We start from the raw sequence: 13,119 nt of genomic DNA, 5'->3' as shown, positions 1-13,119 counted from the left end.
TACATGTGCTCAACATAAGATACGACAAAATACATGTACTCAACATTAGATGTGACAAAATACATGTACTCAACATAAGATATGACACAAAACATGTACCCAACATCACAGGCACTTAACATTCGACACGACACAACACATATTATCAAGATTAGATGTGACACAATACAGGCACTTGACATAAGATATCACACAATACATGTAATCGACATTATGTACGACACAATACACGTACTCAACATTAGATACGACACAATACATGTACGCAACATAAGATACAACACAATACAGATACTCAACATAAGATAAGACACAATACACGTACTCAATATTATATACAACACAATACACGTACTCAATATTAGATAAGACACAATACACGTACTCAAATTTATATACGACACAATACATGTACTCAACATTAGATGCGACACAATACATGTACTCAAAATAAGATATGACACAATACAGGTACTCAACATAAGATATGACACAATACATGTAATCAACATTAGTTACGACACAATGTATTTACTCAATAGTAGATACGACACAATACATGTACGCAACATAAGATACGACACAATATATGTATTCAATATTAGATACGACACAATACCTGTACGCAACATAATATACGACACAATACATGTACTCAACATTAGATACGACACAATATATGTACTCAACATAAGATATGACACAATACAGGTACTCAACATAAGATAAGACACAATACAGGTACTCAACATAAGATATGACACAATAGATGTACTCAATATTATATACGACACAATACACGTACTCAATATTAGATACGACACATTACATGTACTCAACATAAGATTCTACACAATACATGTACTCAACATGAGATATGAGACAATACAGGTACTCAACATTAGATATGACATAATACAGGTACTAAACATAACATATGACACAATGCATGTACTCAACATGAGATATGACACAAAACAGGTACTCAACATAAGATACGACACAATACATGTACTCAACATTAGATACGACACAATACATGTACTCAGCTTAAGATACGACACAATACATGTACTCAACATTAGATGCGACACAATACCTGTACTCAACATTAGATGCGACACAATACATGTACTCAACATTATATACGACACAATACACGTACTCAACATTAGATACGACACAATACAGGTACTCAACATTAGATGCGACACAATACATGTACTCAATATTAGATACGACACAATACATGTATTGAATTCGATATTGTATAATCCTCAATGTACTCAACATGAGACCTAATACATGCACTTAACATCAGATACGACCCAATACAGGTACTCAATTTGATGCCATTTATTGTAATTCGTCTTTTAAATTAGATGACAAGAAAACACAGAAACTTATGTTCAAATCGTGTGAGTGGCTGATGCTGTCGGTACTGCCGCTGGTGCTACCTGGTGTCATCACTGATTTTCAGTGATCCATTCATATAGTTTTCACCGCTAGTTTGCTCTTTACGATAAATAGAATCTGTTTCGGCGGATAATCTATACTGGTTATTCTATTGCATTGACAGTTTATATTTTCGTTCATATGTCATTCTAAAACCAAAATGGTTTGTATTCTCACAAGAATGAAAGATTTTCAATTTGACGTCATGCTTTTCGATATGGAACCAGTGACTTTAACCTTAAACGTAACCGTTCCCATGTTGCCTGCCTATATCATATACTTGTCTGTTACAATAGGTGAGACTGACCTTCAAATAAGACAAGTGAGTGTCAGATATATTCTCAAGTACTCCCATCTCTGACGTGTCTGACGTGTGTCCGAGAATATGGTGGAGAAAAGGAGCAATGGGATGATAACTTTCTCACAGTTTCTGGTTCAAATGAAACATTATTATTATTATATGTTCCCTTTCCAGGTCAGTTCACTCGTCCACAATCTCAACATTTGATGTGGAAGATCTGAACATGTCCAAGTTTGAGAATGTGGTGCATGAAACTGGAAGTTATCTGTTGGAACCTTGTGGTCGACAATGGCTGTTCCTGAAAGGTATTGATGTAACGTGAAGTTATGTATATTATATGTTGTTTTAGGGTCATGGTTAATACGTTCATTTACATGTATATGAGAACTTTGCTGACAATGCATCATATTCAAACATACAATAATTAAAAGTTATTATCGGTAATCCCTAAATTTTAATTCAAAGACGGCGTTTATCAGGTACTAAATACACCAGACTTGACTTATAACTGAATGTTGACTTTCAGGTACTCCAAGCTGGTCACGTGATACACATGTACAAACAGTAAGTCCAAACTAAATACATGTCTGTAAATTAGTATTTGTATATACTTATTTGGACAAATGTATCGCAGGATCACTCAATATACACCTGAAAACGAAAATGACCTGTTGATCATAATGTTTGTATCAGTAGCAAAGATACAGATACAGGTAAAGCATATGTGCTTGTGGCCACTGTTTTATATTTACTTGAAATATCAGTTATCACTGACTTTCTGTATGTTTTAGAACTGCTGATTGTTACATGTGACAGTATTTTCAGATTAAAACATCAAACGGGAAGGAGGATGGTTTCAATTATTTCAACAGCAAAGACTTTCTGCGCCCGCAGTTACAGCAGACAAGAGAACATATCACTGGCATTAAGCGTCACTACATGAGCAAAGGTACACTTGTTGCTTTTCTTTGGGTTAACAAGTAAGGTAAATGCAGTTGATATGATTAATTAGAATAGCAGAAATATATCACTCAACATTTGTTAAGGTTCACCACCTTAAAAGGTAAATTATGTGCATCTGTTGAAGTAGCCAACGACTATATTGCGAGAAGACAGGGTCAATGTGGTAATCCACGTGAAGCAATCTCTGCTCCCTATAAGTGTTTGGATGGTGCTATGTGAAAATTGTCTTCAGTAATAGCAGGATCACGGAGACGATTGCGTACTGTCTAAGGAAAAACGTTAACGCCACTGGCGTTCCGCAGGTTATTTCTGAGTGTGGTGGCAGTCACAAAGTGGTGACATCTTGCTACAATCAGCAGACACCTATTTTCCGGCTGTGTGATGGGATGTAGTCGACCTGAATGTCGCTGGGAAGCTGATACAAATGTCTGGCATCGATTCTATGCCCTGCTGATCACACTTTGGCTAACACCCAATGACATCTGCAACAAGACGTTGTGGTGACCTAGTTTCAAGCATGACTATGCGTCAAACAACGTCTTTGGCGTTGAGTAGACATAATTGCATTAGTTGTTGTAATCCGTAGTAGCAAATGTTGTTGGTTTTGCTCTCTGATAATGATCTACAGCGATTATCTCACTGTACCTCCAAACATTTTTTTAGCACCTTGTGCAAATAGTGCCAATGACATCATGACCGTTCATCATGAAATTGAGGCTCTATAGGTGTTCCAAATCATTGTGTACCGCGATATTTCAATCTGTATTTGTTGGAGGATATTTTGATATCTTCAAAACTTGATCCTTAGCAAACTTTGAGTAGTTTAATTCATATACACTCGTGTAAAAAACAAGTGTTCACATGAATTGTTGGAAAGTTAGTGGTGATGAACCATGACCAGCCTCTAAATCACATCATGATAACAAAGCTATGAGTTGTCAATCAAGACTTGAGGAATACTGTCGTGTGGCTGTGAGTGATGCCATCCCACACAATCACTAAACCACCACCACTGAGGTCGTGCTGTGTCAAATACAACTCAGTAGAGACGAAGGAAAATCGATTCGTCACTGAAAACGGTTGAGTGTTTCTGACGCTACTGCCATGGTCATGCTACATTTAAACTTTCGTTGATAGCTTATTCCCTTGTGAGCTATGGCTCTAAATTGTGTTTATACTTGATGATGATCTAAGTCTATCCCCTAATGTGATGAATCGTACCTCACAGTCTTCACAGTTTGTTGTTATCATGATTTCCAGTGTGCGCTACTGTCATGTTTGGTTTAATGGTATCGTGATGATCACTGATTCAAAGCAACAATTTCTTATCATTTTCGGAGGTTGCATAGTCGTGCATGTGATACCAGCATGCTTTCTGCATTTTTCTGCGAATACATTGCGTTTTGGTAACTTCCTCACAACGTTTATTGCTTCTGACTACGATATGAACTGTTTCTAGTCACTGATCATGTGATTCCTGATGGTTTGCCATATGTAAGGAAATTCAGATACGAAACCAATAACTTGAAAAGACAGTTATTATCATTGGCAAACAAAATCCAACACATTTCCGTGGCAAGCAGAATACTTTTGTTTCGCTGTATATACTTACTTCAAGAAGTGAATTAACCGACCTTGATATCCACAGGCGGCGTCAACATCGCTCCAACCAACCTGCCGGGCAACATAGTGGACATCAAGGACATGCTGCTTTCACTACTGGAAGCTGATGAATCCCTGTATCGTTGCAACCTTGTCACTGGTGCAGAACCGGACACCTGTGATGACACAACGTGTTTTGTGCATTTGACAGAATCCTTAGCAATAACACTAGATTTTCCAGTATTAGAAAGACCAATTCCAATAAGATGTGACATGTTTCTAGCCATTCCCAACCAGCCCCCGGTTGTACTGACAGTGATAACCTGTGACAAGGAAGCTGATATGGTGCAGAGTTACAACACCTCAGTGGCCAGAGAAGTGACTGCAAAATTACGTCGGTTTACCAATGAAAGCATTAATGTTATACATGGAGCTGTTTGCACGAATGATATGAAAGATCCTGGAGTGTTCTTTGCAAAGTTACAAAGTCTTGCCGTAATATCTTCAGCATTCGTTTCCAAAACTTCCTTGTTGATGAATTCATTCAAGTATGACCAAATACTTATGGCATTCTGGGCAGCATTAGCTGAGACAAAGGTAGATGCAAACGAGAGTCAGTTAGGATTTCTTACCAAAGAACACTGCATCCTTTTGTTAGAAAATATAAACAGTAACAACGTTGAGGTGAGGCTTCATTCTAAACGTGAAGCCACCGTCCTGATGCTGGAGGTGGCAAGGAGACTGAGCAGACTGGGCGACACTCTGCTGGTCTGTCGGTCAAGGGAAGAGAGGGACACATTAAGGTAGGTTCAATAGAACGGCTCGACCGTTATGATCTACCTGGTTCTAAAGATAGTTTTCCCAGTAGCCAGTGACATGTATCTCATGTTCGATTCCATGTCAGGACGACTTTTTTTCATTTCCAGATCAGTGCACGCATCAACAATATCACTGATTGATGTCTGGAAGTGGGATCTATCAGCGTATGAGAACATTGTTATTGATGCCCGCATTTTGCCCTGCAGGCCCAGAGGTCGAGCGTGGCGATTTCAAACGGGTATGTGTATTCGTATAATGTATGAGAGATGTAGTTGTTTTACCGCAAGAGTTTCTAAAATAAGTGAATCGGTTACAATTATTTTCTCACACATCCAACCGATCTATTGGTAGGACATGCAAATACATGTACACACAAACCTTGTAAGATTTAATCCAAGTTGCAATCGTTGATAGTTTCATTTCAACTATCCAAACTATCAACGGAATCATTGCAATTTACAACATACTATGGTTGTTATGAAGCAATGTTCATGTAGATCAACATGAATTGATATGCATTAGACGGTTGTTGTTCTCTTTGCATGCATGAGCAGTAAGCTAAGTTAAGGAGACAATAATTAAGCTCAGTCAATCTGACAAATAAATCAATGAAATGACAATGCGTAAAGTAACGGAAGAAATATTTTTTAAGTGGATTTATTGTTGACATTAATAGTAACATATATGCATATGATGACAGGTGAATAACGTTGTTACATATAAACAATGGTATGCATATGCCGTAAACGATTTAATTTCACTTTTCACCTCATTATTATAATGTATAAACGTAGATTTTGCTATCTAGAAATAAAATCAATAAACGTGACCCCGTTAATAATAGCTTCACATCCTTGTCATATATGGCATTTTGTGGTATAAACAATATTGGTAAGTGCAAGCATTTTTAAATTTGTTCTGAGGAGTTTATGTATTCATCATGTTAGATAAATAGCCATTCAAACATATTGCTTTCAACGAAGATCCTACCAGTGTTAAAGAATTGAGGATGCGGTTACAGAAAGCAGAGAAGGTAAAAACAACATTCAGATATTTTTTAACTTTATATGTTCTGACTGTAAGTATATAAGACCCTGACAGAGTCGATTAGACAGCCTTTTGAAAACGTGGTTCCGTGAACTGAGTGCTTTGCAGGGAGGGGGGGGTGAATATGGTTTTACGCCGCTTTCAGCAATATTCCAAAGCGTTGTATGTCATCCTTACAGAACAGTAGGTAAGTGAGTGTGTGAGTCTGGTTTAACGCCGTTTTTAACAATAGTCACAGTCACAGTTATATCACGGAATGTCAGTTTCATGTGGGAAGGAAAGTCCGAAGTGATACAAGCATCAGACATTTATCACTTTTGTGAAACTCACGAGCACGATTATGATGCTGACAAATTTAAAAACATAATTTAGGGCGAACCGGGATTCTGACCTACAATCAACGGTTTCTGGCGTGCCCAAGGGACGCGACTCTGCACAGCGAATTGCGGCGCCATAGACGACTGGACTACCGGTGCCCTCACATAACAAATATCGATATATTAATCTTGGACAGTTCAAAGTATTAGCATCAAGATATATTATTTATGAAATATATACGCAGGTAAAAGGCAATATGAAGTGCATCTGTTTTTATCTTACCTTACACGTGAATGTCGGATTTTGATTGGCTGAAACCCATTCTATTTTTTTCAATGTACTCCAGCACATTTGTTTCTTACCTGTTCGAACTTTTGGCATTACATTTGCAACCTACCAACCGCAATTTTGTATCGAATTAATTATGTAAGAGGCCATTCTCCGGATATTTACGAACTTTTCCGAATGAAACAGATCTAGGGGAAATAACTATGTGTTTGATTTAGTCAGCTAATAAAAATCGAAGTGGTTAAATCGCTAACTGTGGTCTTCTTACCGATTCGGACAAAATCATGCATGCCTAGGACAGACCTGCATTATAACCAGTTCACTGGTCTCAATGATGAGATGGGTTGATAAACACTTTGTTAGTTTATGTTCCCCTCGTCCTTCGAGGACTCGGTGCAGACTGCAGACTTGTTCAGTCGGGCTCGGGGAACATCAAGTAGCACAGAGAGTACATCAACTCATGGCCCCCTCGAAACTGGTGGACAACTTATATTGTCTTACGCTATCTTTCAGGAAGTACACGAGATGAAGAGACAACTCTCTGGTCTGCACGATGGTATGACTTTTAAAAATGCTTCTGACATTGAAAATATGATTTGGTAAAGTTCTCTTTACATTATGTTTAGTGGTGAGTTGCACAAAGAAATGACGCACAATTTAGCTTGTTTCATTTCTATTCAGATAAGTGGAAAAGACAGATGGAGTACTTATTGTGGGAAGTGGATGCTCTCAAGTTACTCCGTTTGGTACAGGAACTTGATGTCGTAAGTTTTATGTTTGTTCTCGTCTCCTCGGAATGGCTCTGGGATGTTGCAAGTGTAAGATGTATTTCTGGGGTATTTTCTGACCACGTGTTCTTCCGAACCCTTCCTCGTGTTTCACAATAGCTCCACTGCATTACGAGAAAAAGCTATCGATATATCTGATTGCGACTATCATTTTGGCAATTCACTGAACGGAAACAACAACTATTTGGGACGATCATGGATTTAAACACATGTATACATGTAGTTGTAATCATGTATTCACAGTTATTTTGATGGATCTTTACAATGAATTTGTTCTAAACACAAACTTTCTATGCAAACGCAATTGAAGCAATTGCAATTTATAGATCTTATTCTTGATACCATATTGAACTGCAAAGTTGAACTGATAATAACCAACACTCAAGGCGATATTAAACCGTCTTGGAATAAAATATTATTGGCACAAAGATACTAGTATATAGCACTTGAAAAGGTAAAGTTCACTTTTCCCCTTTCCAAAATTGCATCGTGGGCAGTGAAAATCTTGTTAACAATCTGCTTTTTAGTCAATGTTTAACTAACAAATGTATATTTCAGCAAATAATGGCAACTTTAATTGTAACATTGACATTTTTATTTTCAGTCCAACATTCTCAGATCGAGCATGATTGCTGAACCATTAAAGAAGGGATTATCATTAGGTATGCATACCATATTCACTTTTCACATTATTGTATCCAGCGACGTGGTGTCTCATATGACTGCGTTAGTGCTAACTGTGACACGTCCTATGTTTTGTAGAGAGTGATAATGGTAAGGCTGGTTATGTACCGTTTGCTGTCAATGGTTCAGTTTTATCATGTCGGTGTTACAGCGGAGGAGGATCGTGACCGGCAGACCGATGTTCGTCGAACACAGATGATTAAGCTCCAGGACGGAATGGAAAACCAGAAGGACCTTTTCCAACTTTTAAGATCGGTAAGATGATTACACTAAATTGTAAGGATATCATTATCTCCATCATGTTGTGGAAGTTGATGTTCTGAATCAATAAATAACAGAGCGAGGTCGGAGGTATACGCACCCTTTATATATAATACAGTGAACATTATGATACATTATACAAGAACATCTGTTAATATCAACGTTATCTGTTTCAACAGGCACTCATTGATGATAAGACCAAGCTTATCAATCTCCAAGATAGAGGAATATCATTTGCAAAGGGTATGTAAATCATTGTGTTGGATCCTTTTCAGAATATGACCACAGCGCAGGATATGTTATTGAAACCACGCAGTACTTGGACATCCCGGGGGTATTATATCATGTGTTTCTTTCATTACCATGGGAAATATTTGACACAGTCACCTGTCATGTCAAGGCCAAGGACGAGGTCACATCTTGACGTAAAGATTGTTTGGACAATAACACAGTACTATGTCAATGAAAGATGGCACATGTCATTCTTGGGATGGGGCCTACATATACGATCAAGGTCACATTTGAGGTCCTTCTAAAACTATGTTGGTAATTTTCACAAATAATACAGCTTCATCAGACTTATTAAAGGCTTATATGTATGGTTATAATATTGTTTGAATGTATAACAAGAGATGACATTCTTTTAATACCAAAAGTAGGTCACGGTGACCTGCATGACGTCATATTTGCATGAGATTTTGAAATTTCTTGAATACCTTGAAGGTCATATTTACACTCAGGGTATACATTTACAAAAAGCATTATGTTCGCTAGAAACATTCACTGGAAAATGAAGACATTTTGTACATTCGTTTCTATGAGATGCTTGTAAAAGCAAGGACCCATATTTTCTTGTATATTCCAGCATGTGATTGGCTGTAATTGAGGTTCAAGGTCATTAAACTGAAAGTGTATATATCTTTAAGGTAGCTCAAGGTGTGTGACTTCAAATATGTCTTGCATGATATGTTCTTCTCCAAACCCGGGAAACCAGAAGTGCGTGAAAACGTTCTTGTTGACTGTTAATGTAGCCAGAGTATATTTTCTTTTCTGAAAAATATTTGATGCATCTAGGCAAAGGTAGGGATGTGTCGGCTACATAATACAACTTATACAATGGGTGAAAGGACAAATAATACAGTTGGTGACAGGATGACAAGGACACCCAATCGACCAGGCTGCTCATTGCAACAACCCGATCCACAGTTTTCGTCTGGTAGGGGTTATTGCAGATAAACACTTTGGCAAATTTGCGACATGTACACCGAGAAACCTCATTATCGGTACTAGGGTCTTATCGACCTTTTTCACACTTTCGCCATCTTGGATCAAAACGAAGTTTCGACTGCATAGCTCTGTGCAGAGTGAGTCACATCCATTTAACGGGAACAGAGAGCATGTTTTAACTCTCTGTCCGTGCATTTAACAAAAGGACATTTCTGCCAAAGAATTGTATCCTCTGTGTCGAATACAGAAAAGTGAGCTGAGGTCCAACAAACGTATGCTTGAGATACACTGGAATTCGCATTTTGCTGCCAGGAAACCGGAAATGAATCGAGTAGTGCATTTCGATATACGTATTTCATTGTGCATAAATATATAAAATAATCAGTAAATATCCATCACTGTTAAAAACAAGTTACAATATGACAAATTGCACACCAAATAGTAGTAGCTAGACAATAATTAATTATTTGTGTCATTTCAAATTGTCAATAACAACCTTGCCACAGTATGAATTAAGGTGGCGATGTTGGTCTGTCAATATATTTTTTTACAGAGTGACATAAGAATACAAATAACGTGCCTTTTGGCATAACTTTGTATGTTTTTTTCTGATCCTGAAGCCACCAATAACAAAACTATTCATACATCAACTCTACTAAATATAACTACAGAATTTTTGCGGAATCTTCTAGAATAACAGTTAGTGAACAAAACTTCAGTTTGAAAATGTGCCGATTTCAAACCAGAGGTGGCGAAATGTGGAAAAGGTCAATATCGGCACTCCATGTGTCCACAGTGTTTAGTCGATATATGGCTGTGTACACATTGTAAAGAAACTATGGAAATTCAAATTAAGACGTCACTAACTGACAAATCATGCATGTCACATATTTATGTATGGTATCCAATTTTACAATTGGATTGACAAATCATCAATTTCCTCAGAAGAGGATCCAAAGTGTATAATCATTCTTTCAATCGCGTCGGGACACAGGTTAGAATAAGACCTAAGCCTCTGTTACTTGTCATATGTGGCAACTGAGTTAATCGTGGGGTCAGGTTCAACGATTTGGTGCATTATATGTCAGCATACTTCATTGACATTGGATATTGTTCATAACACCACTGGTATATCTCGTCTAGACTCGATTTTCTACAATCGGCTGTGGTATAACTGGCATAAAACAACAAAGACATAATTTCAATGATCGTGTCTCTTATATTTGTGGGTCTTTTATAGTCAAATTGTTCAAAAAAAAATTCACCACTTTCCTACTTTTCAGCTATTGAACCTGCCAAGAGGCTCATTCAAGGCGCTGGTATGAACACACTTTGCTAATTACCGCTTCACAAGCAAAACAATGGAATCAAAGCGCGTGAACTAAAATATATATGTATCAGTCAGGTACCATTGGTATTGTATTGACAGTATTTCATCCGGAATGTGATTGAGTGAGTTTTGGCTTTACGCCGCTTTTACCAATATTCCAGCAATATCACGGCGGGGGACACCAGAAACGGGCTTCACATATTTTACCCATGTCGGGAATCGAACCCGGGTCTTCGGCGTGACGAGCGAACGCTTTAACCTCTTGGTTACCCGACCGCCCCTTCATCCGGATTGAGTATAACTCATGTCACATATTCATTTATAGTATGACATTTGATATCAACAAGGACCACTCTCCCCAGGAGACAATCGAAATGTTTCTGTAACTTTAAGCAGTGTAACACTTACAACGACGCTGTCTTGACATATATTTAGATCGTTTCTCGGCAAAACGTCCCTGTTTTCATAATTTCAGCAAAGCAGTTCGTTGAAGAAAAGCCAAAGAGGCTCGTAGGCAAGGTAGTGGCAACGGTTAGAAAAAAAGGTATGAAAGGTATCAACAGCTAAAAATGTGGGAGGTATCAATGCATTTATTGGAGAGTAATTTTGTGACATGGACACAGTTAGACACTGATTTTCAGTATATTAAACTAATGATAGCAATTATCCCTGTAGTTTATCCAGATTCCAGATGGTTAATTCTGACTCGATCGCCGAATGACGAGGACGACGCCATGTTTGTTTATAAACAGTGAAAGTACTCCCTACTTGACCTTTGATATTTGCATCTCTATCCGCATATGACCCCAACGGATATCGTTTTTATCCGTTGGCTTTATCCTGCCGAGAAACCTACCCATTATATGATAAAAGCATTTATTGGAGAGTAATTTTGTGACATGGACAAAGAGGACAAGAAAACGAATGTTCAGATCAGCACATACAGAACAATAAATCAAAATGTAGCAGCATATGAATGGAGTCCATATTATTCTTATAGGAGTCTATATTTCAGGCTAGATCTTCTCAAATCAGTAATATTCAACTGTTTGTCCTTGCAGTGAGTGGATTCCGGAAGAGGGGGAAGCATCCGGGACAAAAGACAAAACAGGTATGTTTGCAATTCTTCTTCACTTTGATTCAAGGTCCTTTCTGTGGAACGTAATAATGTCACAATGTTCGTTTTGTGTTTTATGTAATAAAATCCAGAAGGTGTGTATGAATAATGTGAAAGATATGGTCTCGTTCGTGCGATCTGTTGGTAAGCAGTCAAAAATGGAAAAAGTGTGAATACGCGACAAGTAACCAAAATGTCGTATTTTTCGTAAATTGTAGTAACTCAAGGGGTTCTTTCGTATATTTGCGCGTCAGTCGTAGTCCATGGCCATGCAATAGGTCACAGCACATGCGTTATATGTGTTTATGCCTCTACTACAGTTGGATTAAATCTGGAAAACATGGACATAATTCGAAACGTTAAGTATTTGTTCTCACTAATTCTGTCATGTGAGTGAACATTATTTTCATCACCAGTACTGACCTTAGACGCTTTAGTTAACGGTTGCATCTAAACTCGCCGCAGCTTCCTAATTGAGCCCATATACCCTTTATTTTATCAACTTACCACTGGATTATTTCTAATATCATGATGTATTTTGCAATTACAACTATCATTTCTCGACTGTCTTCTCTCATCCTTCAATCACTGTGATACCTTGCTTCATCATCTATTTGCTTTTCTTTAGAAATATTGGCTTTAATCATTATTCGTTTTAATTACATGTACAACTTTAAGACCTTTCTGAAGTTTTCTAGTGGCATGTTACTGGCGACTTCAATTCCAATTCCAATTCGACGACCTGGGGGAAGTCTCTTCCGTTTCAAATGTTTATCCCATTGAAGCAGGAGAAACGGAATCGGTCACACAGCCCGTAACTGTCATTAGCAAACCTTGCATGATTTCGAAAACTCCAACTGTCACTTTCTCTATCTGGTAACAATGCTCCAGATTGGTCGGTGACTTGATTTTAATGAGA

The 13,119-nt window shown here is 37.8% G+C and overlaps 1 protein-coding gene across 5 annotated transcripts in view; it reads left to right on the top strand.

Annotated features, from left to right (window-relative positions):
* LOC139447930 (uncharacterized) overlaps positions 1-13,119 on the top strand; it is a 66,670-nt gene that overhangs the window by 13,838 nt on the left and 39,713 nt on the right. The window contains exons 4-17 of one of the 5 annotated variants that reach the window (XM_071229417.1): positions 1,931-2,061; positions 2,283-2,320; positions 2,582-2,705; positions 4,368-5,124; positions 5,248-5,378; positions 6,124-6,173; positions 7,307-7,349; positions 7,475-7,557; positions 8,186-8,243; positions 8,417-8,520; positions 8,706-8,769; positions 11,037-11,072; positions 11,559-11,627; positions 12,145-12,194. In XM_071229417.1, the coding sequence (XP_071085518.1) occupies positions 1,931-2,061; positions 2,283-2,320; positions 2,582-2,705; positions 4,368-5,124; positions 5,248-5,378; positions 6,124-6,173; positions 7,307-7,349; positions 7,475-7,557; positions 8,186-8,243; positions 8,417-8,520; positions 8,706-8,769; positions 11,037-11,072; positions 11,559-11,627; positions 12,145-12,194 (1,738 nt within the window). Of the gene's footprint in view, positions 1-1,930; positions 2,062-2,282; positions 2,321-2,572; positions 2,706-4,367; positions 5,125-5,247; positions 5,379-6,123; positions 6,174-7,306; positions 7,350-7,474; positions 7,558-8,185; positions 8,244-8,416; positions 8,521-8,705; positions 8,770-11,036; positions 11,073-11,558; positions 11,628-12,144; positions 12,195-13,119 lie in introns of all 5 variants that reach the window. The other 4 variants (XM_071229416.1, XM_071229419.1, XM_071229418.1 and 1 more) reach the window with 4 other exon arrangements.

The sequence above is a fragment of the Haliotis cracherodii genome, unplaced genomic scaffold (assembly GCF_022045235.1).
Source record: "Haliotis cracherodii isolate W230 unplaced genomic scaffold, xgHalCrac1.p SCAF_7, whole genome shotgun sequence".
NCBI lineage: Eukaryota > Metazoa > Mollusca > Gastropoda > Lepetellida > Haliotidae > Haliotis > Haliotis cracherodii.
The sequence above is the reverse complement of the archived record's forward strand: the minus strand, read 5'-3'. Positions and strand labels throughout refer to the sequence as shown.